An 18,709-nucleotide genomic window follows, 5' to 3' on the forward strand; every position below is an offset into this window, starting at 1 on the left:
TAGTATTTAAGGATCTAACCCTGCTCCAACACTTTCAATTGTTGGTATCTTATCCATATCGTAAGATCTAAAATGGACCACTAAGGGTAAAAAAGACCCAAAACAACTTTATTCAAATTTCGAAATGCTGCTGGTAAAAAAAATAATTTCCAACAGGCGCGATGACGTAATGCGTGACGTCATCTACCAGAAGTTCACGGTTCGCCAGTTACGCTCCTTCCTTCAAAACAAGCCGAGGCACTACAAGCATTGCGTCATCCACAAGAAAACCTGGTACGCTGCCGAGGCAGTTGTGACGCAACAAAAGGACGACGACTGCGGGGTGATCGCGATTAAATCGCGGAAGAATATGGGGATCAGCTTCGACCGCGATGAGGTTGTTGTGCACGTTAAAAGAGGGGTAAGGGCGTTTTTTTGTTTTTTTTAGTCGTACTATAGGAATGTATGATAATGTCGAATCAGTGCCGATCCGATACCAAGTGGTAGTATCGGAACTTGTCCGATACTTTGGTGATATCGGAACTCGTCCGATACTTTGGTGATATCGGAACTCGTACGATACTCGGGTGGTATCGGAACTTGTCCATTACTTTGGTAGTATCGGGACTCATCCGATACTTTGGTGATATCGGAACTCGTACGATACTTTGGTGGTATCGAAACTCGTCCGATACTTTGGTGGTATCGGTACTCGTCCGATACTTTGGTGATATCGGAACTCGTCCGATACTTTGGTGATATCGGGACTCATCCGATACTTTGGTGATATCGGAACTCGTACGATACTTTGGTGGTATCGAAACTCGTCCGATACTTTGGTGGTATCGGTACTCGTCCGATACTTTGGTGGTATCGGAACTCGTACGATACTTTGGTGGTATCGAAACTCGTACGATACTCGGGTGGTATCGAAACTCGTCCGATACTTTGGTGGTATCGGTACTCGTCCGATACTTTGGTGGTATCGGAACTCGTACGATACTCGGGTGGTATCGAAACTCGTCCGATACTTTGGTGGTATCGGTACTCGTCCGATACTTTGGTAGTATCGGTTGTCGTCCGATACTTTGGTGATATCGGAACTCGTCCTATACTTTGGTGATATCGGGACTCGTCCGATACTTTGGTGATATCGGAACTCGTACGATACTTTGGTGGTATCGAAACTCGTCCGATACTTTGGTGGTATCGGTACTCGTCCGATACTTTGGTGGTATCGGAACTCGTACGATACTCGGGTGGTATCGAAACTCGTCCGATACTTTGGTGGTATCGGTACTCGTCCGATACTTTGGTAGTATCGGTTGTCGTCCGATACTTTGGTGATATCGGAACTCGTCCGATACTTTGGTGATTTTGGGACTCGTCCGATACTTTGGTGATATCGGAACTCGTACGATACTTTGGTGGTATCGAAACTCGTCCGATACTTTGGTGGTATCGGTACTCGTCCGATACTTTGGTAGTATCGGTTGTCGTCCGATACTTTGGTGATATCGGAACTCGTCCGATACTTTGGTGATATCGGGACTCGTCCGATACTTTGGTGATATCGGAACTCGTACGATACTTTGGTGGTATCGAAACTCGTCCGATACTTTGGTGGTATCGGTACTCGTCCGATACTTTGGTGGTATCGGAACTCGTACGATACTCGGGTGGTATCGAAACTTGTCCGATACTTTGGTGGTACCGGAACTCGTACGATACTTTGGTTATATCGGAACTTTTCCGATACTTTGGTGGTACCGGGACTCGTCCGATACTTTGGTGATATCGGAACTCGTACGATACTAGGGTGGTATCGGAACTCGTCCGATACTTCGTGGTATCGGCTGTCGATACGATACTAGAGTGGTATCGGTGCTGATCCGATAAGAAGTGATATAGTATCGATAGCATCGGCATATTTATAGGTCATAATATATTGCACCTCAATGTGTGCTGTAATTTAAATATGACTCCTACTTGTTCGTGTATGTGTGTTCTATTGTAGCTCCCTTATATCTGCTTCAATGTAACTAATTTTTCGATATTTTTTAAACTAAATTTAATTTGTAAAACGTAACACTAAGTCAATCAATGCATGGAATCAAGCGTTTTGTCAAACACTTTGGGGCAGGATAATTGTATAAGGCCTGACCATCGCGGGTCGGTTTAAAATTTTGTGTTGATTAATAACTTGATTATCTTTGAACGAAATAAAATACGAACAACTTTGCAAGGAAACTGTAGCGGACCTTAATAAATTGACGTTCTGTTTGTATCAAATTTCATCAAAATTTAGTTTTAAGTTGCATCCGACAAAATTTCAACTGTACTTATGTTCATTAATTATTGGATTGTTAGAAAGGATGTCAACTTATAATTTATAAGATGGATAGTGTGCATTCAAGTTTCTTATACTTTCTTAACTGTAATATAAACCGGTTATTTTCCAAAATTACAACAACAACAAAAAGTTCCACGGCACACGTGAAAATCTCTCGAGGCACATTGATATACTTGTAGCTGGTGGGTGCAAGGGGGAGTCCCTGGGTGGGTTTATAGATATCAAAGTCCTGCTGATGCCTTTTCTGGCATAACTTTCTACATGCTTCATATTTGAAACCGCATATCCATTCGTCATAAGCGCACAATCCAAATTAAAAATGTCGCAGAATGAATCAAAGGTTTTTTTTACGCATATAGATTTTTGCGGCAAGGACATTGGCCGCACTGAATGTAAATTTGCGGATGGCCGTTCGAGCCACGGCGTATTGTTTTCTACTGACTATTCGCATATAGGGCAAAAATGATTTTCGCTACACTGATAGATAACCACGGCTTAAGCAGAAACTCCTAATCGCGCGGATTAATTGACCGGATGGGTCGAATCTGGGCCGCGGGCCGTAGTTTGGCTGATCCTTGTTCGATCTCAATGTGAAGTGGTTATTACACGTTTGCTAATGTTTTTACTTTTATCAACAGAAACCTGGTGAAGGGGCTACTGGAAAAGTGATCGGAGTTCTGTCAAGGTAAAGTTGTTATTCTGCAGTCCCAGGTTGACGGTTATTAATGGAAATTAGTTTTTATCTTAACACTGTAAACTTGACAAAGGGTGAAAATACCCACAGAATCAAAGTTGGTACTTGGGTAATCCTGTAACTTGATAAAATAACTATAGTATACTCGGCAGTATTTGAACTGTTACCGGAAACCAATTGTTCAACTAAAAGTCAATTTAATGACCTTAAACCTAATTCAGCTTATAATATAATTTTGTTTGACTGTAAACTTAATTTAAGTTTGTTATATGGCTTTAAACTTAATCGAAGTCAGTTATATGGCTTTAAACTTAATTTAAGTTTGTTATATGGCTTTAAACTTAATTTAATTTTATAATTACAAAAACATAATTCAAGTCAAAAAGAAGATTTAAAACTTTGTCCGCCAAGGCACGTAGAAGTATTTAAGCTTGATTTAAATTAGGTGTGTGAAAATTAATTCTGGTTAAGTATATGACCTTAATCTTTATTCAAGTCATTTCAACGTTAAGGATAAGAATTGAAACATAGTTTTTCAACCAAATTTAAGACTGAAAGCTTACTTCAAGCTAATTACATGAATTAAAACCTAATCAAAGTAAAACTTGTGTTTCACAAGCAAATTAAATCAAATAGATGACTTAAAACCCAAAATAAGTCCATTTAAATGACTTAAACTTAAGTTAAGTTTGTTACTTAGGTACAAGGAGCCTCGTAACCGCGAGTTCGTTTGCATTCCTGACCCGTACAGTCCCTCCTTCTTCATGTGCCCAGTCGACAACAAAACAACAAAGTTCGCAATCGTTAAGCCCAAGAACGCCAAGAAGAATGAAGTCACCACCTACTCTTTTCACGCCGACGGTAAGATATGCAATCTGCTACTAATACTTATTTCAAACTAGCCCGGAAACCTTCAGGGTGGCTAACCGAAATCGGTTGATCAATTAAGGATGCTCACACAGTCACACATATATTTGTGTAAAAAATATGATCTAGCCTTTTCAGGAGCTGCTTTATGACGGATAACAGTCAAGACAACTATGTAAAGGCTTGATGTCTGATTTCACAATCTTCAGCCATTATATTTGACTATTCTTGTTCTTTTTTGTTTTGCATTAGGCGTTTTTTTGACTTAATAAACATTTAAACACCTAGTGTTTCACGAAAAAAAAAGTTCTAAGACCAACGCTCCTAACTCGCTTCGAACCGAAAGCGTCAAAGTTAAAATATTTTAATTTTCCGCAAAGAGAAGAGTTTTTACTCCTTACGTGCCGACGTTTTCCGTTGGCGCGAAACGTGTCTAGTGTGAACCAATTTTGGGCATTTTAGGATTTAGTAAACATCGAAACACCTCCTTTTACAGGGAAAGAAAACATGAAATGCAAGCCTGAAAGAGTGGAGCGTATTGATATTCACTCGTATCACCGCGGTGGCGGCAAGCTCTTCATTGTGCGTTACCTCAAGTGGAGTGAAACATCGCTCTACCCACTCGGTTATGTATCGAAGGTGATCAAGGCAAGTGAGGCGGAAAAGTACTTCGCAATTACGTACGACGTCCCTCCTAAACACAGGTGACTACTTCCATCAATTTCCTCCAACAAAATTACTTTATTTATTGGTTAGCTGACAGTTTTTTTTTTTACCAAAAAATACTTTCTGTTTAAAGATTTTTCTGTGGTTTTAAAACTTCAGGCGATAATAATACTTCACGTTTTGATTTCGTTTCCCGGTGTTGCATACAAGTCATTTTTAAAAAGTCTCAATTAAGTCATTTATGGGATAACTTAAGGCCAAGTCAAGTTTAAAAAAAAAAGAAATAACAAGTCAGGTGCAAATCCAAGTCATCAGTTACCCATAGTCAAGTCAAATTTACTGATAAAAAAATAAAACAATAGGATTTTTTTACAGTGTGCGTTTTTTTTTTCAATTAAACCTTTTTTCAAAAAAAGTGCATAGAATGATTTACACACTAAGAATCATTTAAGACTTCGTGGACCCCATAAAACTAGTTCACGTACCCCCAAGAGTTCCACGGATCCTAGTTTAACAATCCTAATCCTAAAGGGTTGGCTTTTTGTTTAGATATTAGTTTGTTGATGACTTGGACTGGGACTTAAAATGTCATTTTATATTAAAAGACTTGACTTTGACTTAATTTACTTTAAAATGAAGGGTCAGATGACCCATGTTTCTTGTAGTAGTTCACTAGTGTAGTCACGAGTCTTTCTAATGTAACTTTCTAACTAATTTCGCTTAAATCAGGTAGTTCAGCCTAATAGATGCTTTATGATGTCACAAGAGACATCAACAAACACGCTATATTATCGAATAATAAAGCATAACTAACGACTAAAAATGTTTTTAACAAAGTCTAATTCTAATCTTTAAAAACATTCGCTATTAACTAATGTTTAAAAAAATTAAAGACTAACTCTTCTTGTGTACCCTCTATAACTGCTGAACGGACCCCAGTTTGGGAACCGCTGCTATAAACCCTTCTGGCATTATTTCAAGGTCCATAAATTTGCCAAAGTAACTTCGTAAATGTTCATCAGTTCCAATATTCACCTGAACTGGTGCGACAAGGAATGTTTTTCGTAGATTCAACTTTATTTCCATTAAGCAAGTGTTTTGGAATTTTTATTTACAGGAAAGATGTAGAGGAAGAATGTGAAGGATTCGAGGACACAAACTCCGACCTCCGGATTGACCTTACCGACCTCTTCGTCTTCACAATTGATCCCCCGGGATCCAAGGACCTTGACGACGCCCTCAGCATCACGAAGTGCTCTCAAGGTCATCACGACTGCTTCGAGGTTAGTGTTCCACTGATGTGACGTTGTACTTTTCAAATTATGTTTTGCAAGGAATTAAGTTTTTAATAGACGCTTTAACCTTTTCTAATGTCCTTTAGAAGGTCTTAGTCATAATAAACTGAGTTCTTTAAGAAAGCTGTGAAGACGTGGTATTTTCTGAAATACCTTTGATCATTTCCAGGTTGGAATTCACATTGCTGACGTGGCTTCGATGGTTCCAGAAGATTCCAAGGTGGACCGAGCGGCACAGGACAGAGCCACAACCTTCTACGACCCAGGTTACTACTCCGTTGTAAAGTTCATCTTGATTACTCGATATAAAACCAAAATCACCATTAGCAAATAGAAAAATAACATAGCTTTGATATTGTCATATAGTTGTTCCACACACAGGTTGTAACTCCATCGTTATCTTTCTCCTTATTGGTGTTTTTTTATAATATTTATCATATAACAAATATTTAACATTCAAACGAACTGATTTTTAGTTTACACAGTTTCGTTCGTAGTCTTTTAACGTTGATGTAGTTATTATTTTATCAACTGTCAATTTTAAAGCCATCTATTCTCAGTCAACTAATGTTTAAAGGCCACCGTGAAACAAAAACAGTTACAGAAAATATACTTTGGAGCATAATGCTTGAAGGTTGTAGTAAAACGTAAAAAGAATATCAAAGCTCATACAGTAGTAGGTAGCATTTTGGACGTTTTAAATAACTCTTTATTCATCAACATAGTGAGAAGGTATACCAAAAGCCATTGCAGACTCTTCACCGAATCTGTCGATCAATGATGCAAGCAGGGCAGGCTAGAAAAACAACTAGCCTGCAGTGAGGTTCGAACTCACGACCTCCGGTCAAGCCGGGACCGTCGCTCTACCAACTGAGCTATGCAGGCTCAGAAGGGAACGAGTCGAGAAACAACCAATGCTTGCTCAATCTGTTAGTACAAGCAACTTCAATTAAAGGGGATTCACAGTACCATATCATTAACCAATGAAACATGAACACATAGATTTCATAATAATTGTATATTTACATGCTGAGGCAGAAAATATGCTGTTGCTGCCAGGCATAGTATACTAAAAAGAATCTTTTTTGGTATCTTTTTATTTAACGTTTCGGCTTCCTATGCAACTGTGTCCTAATGATTTTTTTAGACATCCTGAAAGATCGTCGCAAGAACTCCCCAATGCTTCCAAAGGCTCTGAGTTCGCGAAAATGCAGTTTGTTGGCCGATGGAAAGACAAGACCTGCCATCTCAACATTCTTCCACACTTCCATGCCTCCTGATATAACTAATCCTGGTAAAATGCAGTAAAATATGTGATATTTTACTAAAATTTTAACTAATTTTGATAAGTTTTTAAGTAAAATTAGCGATAAGGTATTTCACTAAAATTTTCACTAAGCTAGATATGTTTTTTAACTAAAATAAAGTAAGAAATTTTTACACATGTCAATAAATTCTCACAACAAATCTCAATAGTCTTTTCTGAGAAAATAACTTACCTGCGTTGTTATTAACGGAAAATTTTGCCTTAGTTCTTTTTATTTAGTATTCCTCTTTTGTAGGTATTTTAATAACATCATGAAAAGTAACTTATTTGTTCGCATTTTTGTTAAATCATACGCTGACCTGGGTTACCGTAGTGCTAGTACAAGTAATAATTGTATCGCTATCGTTGGTCAGTACACCTTTTAAAAGGACCAGACACCACTGTATAACTCTTAATGAGCCCGGTATTGTTGATCAGTACGCCTTTATATTTCACATGCAGATTTCTGTAATTACTTTTTAAGTCGGTTGATCGTGTGTAAGGGGTTTAATTACTTTTATAGGGTAATCAGGTGGGACAATATAAAGACAAACTATACTGGTTCTTGACACGCTTTCACCCCCAAAAAACGTGTTTCATCAGGTCAAAGTAGAAATGGAAGCAATTAAAATGCACGACTTAGAAACACAAGCGCGAGTAAAAGGCGATAGGAATGATAAAGTCTAATATATTCACAAGAAAATGCTCACAAAAACGTGTGTGACTGACGCAAAGTACTTTTATGTAAGATTTTAATTACTTCTATGCAGTGGTTCTCAACCGGTTGCCGCGGCACCCTGGTGTGCCATTTCTAATGCTCAAGGGTGCCGAGAGATATTTGGAAATCTTTAAGAATCTGATTTTTGCTCAACTCTTACAACTTTTTGTGTAAAATTCGATTGAAATAAATCCAATTAAAACTTCATATGTTATGCAGAGTTGATGTGTGTTGCCCTTAGTTCTGTTTATTGTGACATTCAAGTAAATACCTACAGAAAACTCTCGTAGGGGTTCCGCAATCTATTTATTATTTCTGGGGGGTGCCACAAGCCATCAAAGGTTGAGAACCACTGATTTAATGTAAGGTGTTTAATTCGTTTAAGATTCGTGCATTCCGCCACCCAAGCTTACTCTGATCAAGTCTCGTCGCCAAATGAACTACAAGGAAGCAGAAGATTGCTTGAGGAAAGCAAGAAATCATCGCCATCACAACGATCATGGAGATCATGAAGATCACAACGATCACGGAGACCACAAAGATCACGGAGATGACAACGATCACGGAGATCACAATGATCATGGAAATCACAAAGGTCACGGGTATCACAATGATCACCGAGATCACAACGATCACGGAGATCACAATGATCATGAAGATGACAACGATCTTGAAGATGATGATGATGAACTTGATGAAATTACCCTGAAAACTCTTCCACAGCAAATGTGTAAGACTAAATAGAAGAACCTAAAAAATACTTTCAGCAATGATTTTTTTAATCCAATTAGTTATGTATATTTCAATTCGATATTTCTGGTAGTTAATACTTCAGGACCGAAACCTTTAATTTAACACATAAATTTGATATTTAAACTTGAAATGTATTTAAATATTCTCGTCTTAATACTAAATGATGAAAAACTGTGTACTCTTTTTTTATTTTTTATTCATCAAAAAGAATATGTTTCAATCTCGTAAGGCAAAAATGAATTCTTTCGCTATCTCTTTTACCAGTGGAAGAAATAATATATACACAGGTTTATACTTTCTATTGTAAGCGACATACTGTCACAATCTATACTCATTCCTATAGTAGAATGCTTCACGTTTTACAACCTACCCTTCCGTACAGACCAAATATGGCGGTTCCTTTTGGTGTTGCGTCAGCGTCGCATTGGTGTCTCTATATACTCGTCGCAAACTGAGAGCAACAAGTTCCAGCATTTCTACGAGGAGGGATTGGCTCACATGATGATAGAAGAAGCGATGATCACTCTCAACGCATCAACCGCCATTTTCCTTAAGAACTCGGTTTGAAATATATTGTATAATCGTTATAAACGTTAACGGCGTTTAGATTAAAAGTATGGTTAGTTAAAAAAAGTTTTAAGTATAGCGCTCATTAATGATCAATAGAGAACCAAGGGAGTCGTTTGTTTTCGAGATTATTTAGGTTAAATCCCGTTTACACATCTGCATTTTGCTTCAAGCTATATTGGACATGTGCGGAAAAAACTTAGCTGTTTTTATATTAAACAGTTTTAACATTATAAGCTATTGGAGGTAGGAACACGTGTTAGCAAAAACTTTTTGCTGACATTTGACTAAAAAAACTGCGTTTACCCCAAAACATTAAATTTCTCAAAAAAACGTTAACTTATTTTACTTCTGTTTGATTCAAACTTAAAGTTAAGCGACTCCTTTTTTCTTCTTTTCTTGAACAACAACTTTCCCTTAAACTTACATTTTATTAGGTAATAACGTTTTTATCAAAACATAAAGTTTCTTAATTGAACATTTTTCTTTCCTATAACTGTTAGATTTGCTAAATATGATAAATATCGGCACGAAAATATGCATAATTTATTTAATCGTATAAATCACTATTTTTCCTCTTCAGAAGAGCAACTTCCTCTTGAGATGCCAGGAGCAACCTCCAGAGGATCTTTGGAGGAACTGGATTCAGCGCTACTCCCGCCAGATCAATCTCTCCCTCCACATGCAATCCTGCCTCCAACATCTCGGAGCTGAAGTCCAGGATAAAACGACAATCAAGGTTTTTTTGACTTATTTTTAGTTAACTTGTTTTCTCGCACTCACGATTGGATTTTATGCACTTGACAATACTGATAGCTACCTTGGAATAAAATAATGTTGCGCCTAAAATGTCCAATTTAATACCAGGTCCTAAATGAATCAGTACTATTAAGCGACACTGCATGATACTATGCTTCAGTTGGTGTTGCTAATTAATGAATAGCCGTAAAGCAGTCGAGAATTATGCTTTTGAAATTCGGGTTACCAATCCGTAAAATGATTTTACTATTTTTTTTTCCTTCAGAACTTGCCGATCCTCCCAGAGGTCCTCGGGGCGATCCAGGATGCTTTGAACCGAGAGGATGCGGAGTTACTTCTTCTCCTCCTCTCCTGCGACGATCTGCATCCGACTCTGATCCCTGCATCCAGCGGGTGAGTCGGTTCACATTGATGGAGACCCATTCCCCCTTACAGGATAAAGCAAATCCATTTTCATGAGCTTAAAATCTCAAGATACACTAATCATATGTAAAACCAATTTCAGGCGTCTGATTTACCTTTAATTTATGGTACATAAAAAATCCGACAATGAGTGATCATGAAGTAGAACAATGGTCACAATTTCCAGCGGTCATGGGTTCGAATCTCCACTTAGGGTCGAACGTCAATTTTAAATATTTTTTTATTTTAGCGAGCTTTCATTGAAGAGAAATTTTTGATTAAAACTAATCCTTTATCTATTCTAACCAATTAATAGGCGCCTAGTTTTTGCGCAAATTTTAATTACAAGCTGTTCGTATTTTCAGTTACATGAGAATCCAGCAGCGATCTAGTTTGAAGCCTCGCCCTATAAACTTCATACACAGTTCAAGTTTCACTAAATATTTTGAGGCATTTGATTAATTTCCACGCAAGCTTAAAATCGCAACATTTCTACGTTTTCAGTTGCATGAGAATCCAGCAGCGAGCGAATATAAAGCCTTGCCCTACAAATTAACAATGAGTAACTACAAAGTACAACAGCGGTCGAAATTTCCCGCGGTCATAAGTTCGAATCCCCACTCGGGTCAAACGTCAATTTTTTTAATTTCAGCGAGTTTTTATTCAAGAGAAATTTAAAAATAAAACTATAACTAACTAAAACCTTCCGCATTTTTAGTTACATGAGAATCCAGCAGCGAGCGACTCTCAAACCTTGCTCCCACAACTCGAACCGTCCTCTTGATTTCTCCCACTTCTCTTTGCGCATTCCACTCTACTCCTGGTGCTCCTCTCCTATCCGGAGGTACACTGACGTCATCGCACAAAGAGCCATCGTTGCTCGATGCAGAAGCGCGCGCGAGCAGGCCGATGTCGATGGTGACGTCATAGTACTGGGCACAAGGGCGGAGAAAAATCTTACTGAGTGAGTGTTTGTGTTGTTTGTTTGGCGCTATTTATTATTTTCACAGTTTTAAAGAACTTACTTATTTTATTCATATCCACTTCATACGCTAACTTTTAACACCAAAGTATTTACGAGTAATATAACAAAGAAAATGTAAACTTGACAACAAACAGTAAATTGTTATTTTTTTGGATTGTAAAAAAAACACGTTTGTCATTTTTTCAACTTTCGTTAAAATAGATTATTAAGAGTAAGAAAAAGGATATGTGTAAGTGGTTTTATATTTTACACTGGATAGTTTACGTTGTAATAATTTGTAAAACTTTTTTTTGACATTTTAGGTTATGCAAAGTGATATCACTCCGCCACAATGATGCGAAGGAATATGAGAGAGACTTGATGCAGTTCACCGTCGCCAAAGATTTCCAGCAGCAAGAAAACCGACTCTACATTCAAGCCGTTGTCACTGAGGTTTGCATTTTGTCAATATGAAGCTTAAGCTTACACTATAAGCGCTGCTTTCGCTTTCCAAGCGGTTTAATGTATCAACATCCAGCCCTTTTGGTGACAATACTGAGCTGTCCGATAGTAGCCGATCGGTACCGATACCCGATACCAGTTTTTTGGGTATCGGCACCTGTACGATATTAATTACCACCGGTTCTTTATTACAATGCCTTTTTGAAAGAAAGCATGTCCTGTTTGGCCTTTACTTTAATTTAGTTGCGCAATAATGACTTTATTACGTTAACTCGTGTGCGATAAAGAACTGAAAGGCATTTGCTTTTTGTTGAGAAAAAAATGTTTTGTGCCAATGGAACTGCTAGGCCGGCTATACTTCCTAACTTTGTCCACTTGGTTTCGCCATACTTTCTTTCTTGCCTTAGTTTTGATATTCCTGATTAGTTCGAAAACTTGTCAATTTTAAAATACAGTTTGTCAACCGTGGCACCTAATTTGTAGTTCATTAGTTGGAAAAACGTTAACCACTTGATAATGAACTGCAAAGCAAACGTCGAGTAGATCGACATCATCTTGATTAAGACGTTTTTGATACGAGCTTGTATCATCTTCAGTTAATGTAACTGAGAAGTAATTCAAGACATTACTTATAAAAGGTGGGACGCAATTGTTATCAGTCTGCGTTTCTATAGTCGGAGAATTATTTAACACTTTCAGGTGTTAAACAGGTACAGCAATGTTGATAGTGTGTCACTGTTTGATTCCGCTTTGTGTCAATAATAAGTTTCTTAATTTTTAAAGATAACAGACAGAGAAATCGGGTTCCAATGCACTGGATACAAACGTCTCAAGAAGAACGTTTCTGTGATGAACTATTCAAGTCTTCAGAATAAAGTTGCAAAGTGGGGAAACGTTTTGGAACGCGTCGATAATTTAAGGAACGACAAAATCTTGGAGACAAACCATCTGAAGTGGTTCATACGGTGGGTTTGGTGTTTTGTTTTAGAAGAATTCCGTTAAGATATCTTGCTTACGACTGTTATTTCGGCAACGTTTTGAAACCAACTGAATCTGGTTTTTCATTTTTACATGCCACCATAATCTTAACATAACACTACAGATAAAATTTCGGAGACTAACCATCTGAAATCATTCATCCGGTGGGTTTTGTGTTTAATTTCTCCTATATATTTTTTCAGGAGGAAATATCTGCACCACCACTATTTTTTTAAATAACCCAGTTATAATCAAAGATATCTTGTTTAAGACGATATTTCGGCAACGTGTTAAACAAACCGCGTGCTCAATTTGGGTTTGCCTTTCTACTAACACAACAACCTTAAACATTACAGTAGACCCCGTAAATATAGGTTTGTTCGACACACATTTTATTCCGATAGCAATGCCCTTTAATTTTGGATAGATCCTGTCCGATCAAAAAAAACGTCACCGCAAGTGAAATTAGAAACTTGTTGTAGTTAAAATGTTCTTGTTAACCAGGTTATATCTAACAAAGCTAAGATGCCTTTAGTTGTAATGTTGAATTTTTTATTTTCTGATAAGTTTATCTTGAAGAGGAAAACTACCCTAGTATCGCATCGCACTACTACAGATGCCACCTGTAGTATCGGACAAATAACGATACCACCCTAGTATCGGACTAGTACCAATGCCACCCTAGTATTGTATCGGAACTAGTACCGATACCACCGAAGTATCGGACAAGTACCGATGCCACCCTAGTATTGTATCGGAACTAGTACCGATACCACCGAAGTATCGGACAAGTACCGATGCCACCCTAGTATCGGACAAGTACCATTACCATCCTAGTATCGGACAATTATCGATACTACAACCATTTATCCAGTATCGCCATCGATTTGATAACAGATGTCTCTGGTTGTAAGAGACCACTGAAAGATTACGAATCTTTTTTTTCAAGTTATTACAAGCTGCCTTCGAAATCTCAACATCCCAACACCAATCCACCGCAGCACCCACACTTTAACCGATCGATGCTGAACTCCAAACTTCTGCAAAACTTGGTCAGTGGCGTTGCTTTCCTTCTCGAATCGGGGGATCCCCGCAACATGCTCAGCGAGAACACCAAAGCAGACGTTTCCCAACAGTTTAAGAGGTGGGAATTTTGTGTTTCACATTTGGTTTTCGGCGAATTCTCGACCAAAGCATCCTAATTTAATGCGAATATTTGTAGAATTCTGCAAAAAAGTTCTCACACTGCTATAATTTAAGCTTTGCACACAAATTTATAAGAACAGTGGTTTTGGGTTTCTGCTGAATGTTTCTTGCTTTATATTCAGTTGTGTGTTTTGATACCGATCAAGCAGGTTGAATAGATCGACAGCATCTTGAGTAAAGGATTCGATACGAACTTGTAACATCATCAGTTAATGTGACTGAAGTATATTCAAACCACTTAAAAATGGTTGAACGCAATGGTTTTAACATTCAGAGTTACAAATCCGCTTATATTGTAGTTAAATATCTTTACATCTTAACAAACAGGTTTTGGTTTTTAAGTGTTATAATTGTTTAGCCTTAAATTATGTTTTTTAACCGCGATGTTTAACAATGATAAAAATAAATATAGAAGCTCTATGTTGATTTAATTTAAACTTACTCCGTTCAAAAACTACTCAAGTATCAGATAGATTTGTTAATCAAAGATTTTGATGTTTGCCATCCTTAAAATTGTAATGTGCTTTTAAACTATACAACATTATCCACGAACAGTATATCATCTTAAAAAAATGAATGCCAAAGACAAAAGTTGGAGTAGATCGACATTATCCTAAATAAAACGCTATAACACGAACTTGTATCATCTTATTTGTATCATTTTCTTATCATCTTTTAAACTCTACATTTGAAATTAACAAACGTGCCTTATATTAGTTTAAACCAGGACCGTCGCTCTTCTAACTCAGCTACGCTTTCCATCTTGTATTTCTCCTCGTTAATTTATTTCGTTGCTTAGGATCGTGAAAACGAAGAAGTCAATCGGGGGATGTCCCGGGCGTTTAGGCGCCGGCCCCTGCGATCGTGGAACTTGCTCCCTCAAGGACTCCCCCTGCAACGACCACTTGGCCTTCACCACCAAGAATGGGATCCGGCACGTGCGTGTGATTTCTATGGACTTGGAAGCGGGGGTTCCCCTGCTCATTCAGCTCGCTCCGAAGATCAAGAGGGGTCTGCTGACACCTAGTGTCCAGTTGTGGTGTCTTCGACCCGACTTTGACCTTTGCTTGACTCATCAGCGCGACCCAGTGGAGACTTTTGCTTCCGATGTTAGGCCGGCCGCCGGTGAGTTGGGGCTTGTGTGTTCGTACGTTTGTTTGTGTGTCTGTACGTTTGTGTGTCTGTATGTATGGTTGTCTGTCTTTATGTATGTTTTTTCTGTTTGTACGTTTGTGTGTCTGTCTGTATGTTTGTATGTCTATATGTTTGTGTGTCTGTCTGTGTGTCTCTTTGTATGTCTATATGTTTGTGTGTCTTTCTGTATGTTTGTGTGTCTGTCTGTATGTATGTTTTTCTGTCTGTATGTGTGTTTGTGTGTCTGTATGCTTGTGTGTCTGTATGTATGTTTTTTCTGTCTGTATGTTTGTTTGTGTGTCAGAATGTTTGTGTTTATGTCTGTATGTTTGTGTGTCTGTATGTTTGTGTGTATGGATGTTTGTGTGTCTGTAGGTATGCGTGTCTGTATGTTTGTGTGTCTGTACTATGTTTGTGTGACTGTATGAATGCGTGTCTGTTTTTTTGTGTGTTTGTCTGTATGTTTGTATTATTTTTTATAGGATATGTAAGCTGTATTACGTTTAGTTGTTAATTAAACCTTGGCAACCTACTGCTGATTTTCGGGATACGATTTTCGTCAAATGTCCAAATACGATATTTTGTTCAAACAGAAACAATAAATGTGTGTATCTGTTGTTTGTATGTATTTTCAACTTGTTTGTTTTAATGTACGTCGTTTTGTGTGTCTTTATCTTTGTTTGTGCGTTTATATTTATGTTTATATTTGTTTGTGCTTCTGTCTGTCTGTATGTTTTTTTACGTGTTTGTTTTCTGTATGTTCGTGTCTAAATAGCAGAAATTAATCTTTTTATCCAAAATATAAATTTTCAGAAAAAATCTCCCTTACTTGATAATTTTCACAACTAATGAAGCAAACTTAAATTCAGTTAAATTTAATTATAAAAATGTCCGATCATAATTTGACCAACTTTGGCGCGATGCTGGTTAATTTCTGTGCGAGGGAGAAATCGTTCACTGACAAAATATATATTCAAAGACCTGTTTTAATAGTTTGTGTATAAATATAATGTATTTGCTTGTTGGTTTGCCGAAATCGTTTAATGTTTTCAAAAAGTAAACGTTATGTTTCGTAATTTTATAACAATAAAGTACTTTTAGAACACTACATACGGATCTGTTCATAAGTTTAATGGTGAAAATAACTGCCCAAATAGACGTTAAAAGCGACATGCTTGGCCGTTATTTTCACCATTAAAGTACTTTTATTTGTTTAACTTTATTTAAAATATTTAAAAATAAAATTCGTGCCATTGATTTCTACAAACTTTTTGACCTGAGCTTTATCGAGAATCTGAATTTTTATGTTTCAGTCCAGAACCAGTATGAGTCGGTGGAAAAGTACGCTAGAAGCTGGTTACCTGTGCTTCGACTGGATGGAGTCTTCAATGCTGTACGAGATGGCAGCTCGATCACATTCGCTGGCGTTCCAATCCACTGGGAGGAAAACCAAGGTTGGGAAACATGGCAAACTTGTTAACATTAAGCAATACGAAATTTATCATTTAAGATATAAACACATATGTGTTTAACAACTGAGATATAACCCTTCGAAGTTGCTTTTTGACCAACGATTACGGCTTACGTATAATTAGTACACTGAAAAGCCATTGCAGACTCACCGAATGCTTAATAAATATGTGAAATATATTCGCACAGAAGTTTGTTTAACCAGCGTTTCGTTTCTCTGGATACTACTTGGATTTTGTTTTATTGCTCAAAACGTTCCCGAGAGTTTCATGGTTGAAACAAACACTCGATAAAATAAAGACTAACTAGGAAGAAAACAGATCAACATTTTTCACGTAAAATATGTGGTAGTGCTTTGTTTTTTTTGGAAGGGTTCACGAAAGTGACTTTAGCTTTGTGAAAAAATGCATTTCTAATGACGTCTAATTATAAAAAAACGAAGAGCTAAAATTCATTTTAAAAACACCAAAATTTGTAGGTTATATGGCCCACAAGTTCATTGTTGCACAGAATTTTCGTGAAAAGTTGTTGTAGAGCACTAAAGCAGTGCGTTGTTTGTAAGTTTTCAGTCCACAAGGATCCCTGGCTTCGTTGTTACACCTACCGATCAAGTATTTCTTTCAATTTTCATTCCAATCTCTAGCCCACTGTGACAGATAAATATTTACCTAATTGCCCTTTCACTTTTAAAATCAGGAATGTTTGGCAAAAAAGTTTGTTAAAACTTTAATTTGATGGTTTTTCTATTTTAATATTGTGTCCGATTTTCCCAATTTTTGGTGTCAACAGCCATAAAAAATGGCGAAATAACTTTTCAAGATTAAACGTTTGAAAATTTTAATTGAAAAATTTCTTTCTTGTTTCAGAGATGAAAACAGGTTGGTTCGAGTTGGAAAAGATTTTCTGCAATCGAAGAATTCTTCACATTCATCGAGATGGATTTCTCTGCATCAGGATTAAGAACGTTGAAAACTGCGAAGGTAAAATACACATTTGAAATACATTGTTTTACACCTTGTGGATTTAAAAGCTGATCAATATCTGTTTAAGATTTACTATGCAAGTGAAGCAATAGTTCATTGTTTATTTATATGACCTTTGTAATGAAATAGTTGATATCGGTTAGAACAGCTGGTCCGACAGAAAAACATTACAAAATTCATACAACCCACTTTAAAGATGGCCGATTCCTAAGTTTTATTTCATTACTAGCACCCAACGATCGGACAAAATGTACCTCTGTTCGATTGCAATGCACTTATTCCTTTGATCAAATAAGCAACTTTGTTTGCTAATCGTCAATAAATTTAGTTCCCTTCATTTTTTACTGTATACACTTCATTCGAGTTGGGTCTTAGATCGGAGCCGGTAAAATGCCAGTTGAGTACCAATGACGATACCATTTATAAATATCGGTCATCGGCTCCGATCCTAGAGTATCTAACAACCAAGTGTTTGTTTGTAGGAAATCTCTACACTTTTGTGTGTCACGCTCTGGTCGTTCAAATCGACGCTACGAAATCGAAAACGATCAAAGTCCGCTTTGTCTCCTGTCCGACAGTTCTGCCCGATTCCTCAACTAAAAGTCCCGCTCTTAAGGATGGGAGCCTTGCCACTGTAGAATATGTGGAGTTGATGGTCCCGCACAGGTGGCTTTTTGAGTTGTTTACTCAGGCGATGGAAAACATTAATCGTTCAGTTTTATTAACGCTGTTAAACTTTAAAAATATAACGTTGTAGCGAACCTACCGATGTGCATCCACGTTCATCGAAGCGTGCAGATCGCCTTTTTCCTATTTTGCCATTGTTCATTTATAAACGCGTGTTTGTGCTGAGCTATCCCTTTTTACCTTAACTTAACCATGTCGCAGCTACGCAATAAAGCACAAAACGCTTTTATTTCAAGTACGATTAAACATATACAGTGGTTTCTCAGGTCTTAAATTTTTTCAACGGTTTATTAAAGTGTTTATTTTTAAAATTAAACCTACAAAACTTGTTTTCTAAAATCTGCAAAGCTTTATTATTTATTTAGTCAAACAATCATTTGTTTTTGACCTTTTTTGTGGTTTCCAAAGCCTTAAAAATTTGAAGTTATTTGTGGCACGATAGAACTATTAGAAAAAACAATCTTAC

The 18,709-nt window shown here is 37.2% G+C and overlaps 1 protein-coding gene and 1 non-coding gene across 3 annotated transcripts in view; one reads left to right on the forward strand and one right to left on the reverse strand.

The window, feature by feature from the left end:
* Positions 1-18,709, forward strand: part of LOC146162836 (3'-5' exoribonuclease HELZ2-like) — a 57,587-nt gene that overhangs the window by 28,150 nt on the left and 10,728 nt on the right. For both annotated transcript variants that reach the window (XR_014494730.1, XM_083385917.1), the window contains exons 29-47: positions 157-400; positions 2,971-3,017; positions 3,727-3,887; positions 4,390-4,597; positions 5,677-5,842; positions 6,024-6,120; positions 7,002-7,148; positions 8,264-8,608; positions 9,014-9,192; positions 9,782-9,937; positions 10,223-10,350; positions 11,078-11,323; positions 11,647-11,776; positions 12,569-12,750; positions 13,713-13,907; positions 14,769-15,094; positions 16,417-16,557; positions 17,440-17,553; positions 18,039-18,222. Coding sequence is in view for 1 of the 2 variants with exons in the window: in XM_083385917.1 (XP_083242043.1) it covers positions 157-400; positions 2,971-3,017; positions 3,727-3,887; positions 4,390-4,597; positions 5,677-5,842; positions 6,024-6,120; positions 7,002-7,148; positions 8,264-8,608; positions 9,014-9,192; positions 9,782-9,937; positions 10,223-10,350; positions 11,078-11,323; positions 11,647-11,776; positions 12,569-12,750; positions 13,713-13,907; positions 14,769-15,094; positions 16,417-16,557; positions 17,440-17,553; positions 18,039-18,222 (3,396 nt within the window). In the remaining variant the exon portion in view is untranslated. The remainder of the gene's footprint in view (positions 1-156; positions 401-2,970; positions 3,018-3,726; positions 3,888-4,389; positions 4,598-5,676; positions 5,843-6,023; positions 6,121-7,001; positions 7,149-8,263; positions 8,609-9,013; positions 9,193-9,781; positions 9,938-10,222; positions 10,351-11,077; positions 11,324-11,646; positions 11,777-12,568; positions 12,751-13,712; positions 13,908-14,768; positions 15,095-16,416; positions 16,558-17,439; positions 17,554-18,038; positions 18,223-18,709) is intronic.
* On the reverse strand, positions 6,665-6,739 carry Trnaa-ggc (transfer RNA alanine (anticodon GGC)). Its single transcript has one exon. It is a non-coding gene; the product is annotated as a tRNA-Ala (tRNA).

This window comes from Ascidiella aspersa, chromosome 3 (genome assembly GCF_963924565.1).
Source record: "Ascidiella aspersa chromosome 3, kaAscAspe10.2, whole genome shotgun sequence".
In the NCBI taxonomy this organism is placed as follows: domain Eukaryota; kingdom Metazoa; phylum Chordata; class Ascidiacea; order Phlebobranchia; family Ascidiidae; genus Ascidiella; species Ascidiella aspersa.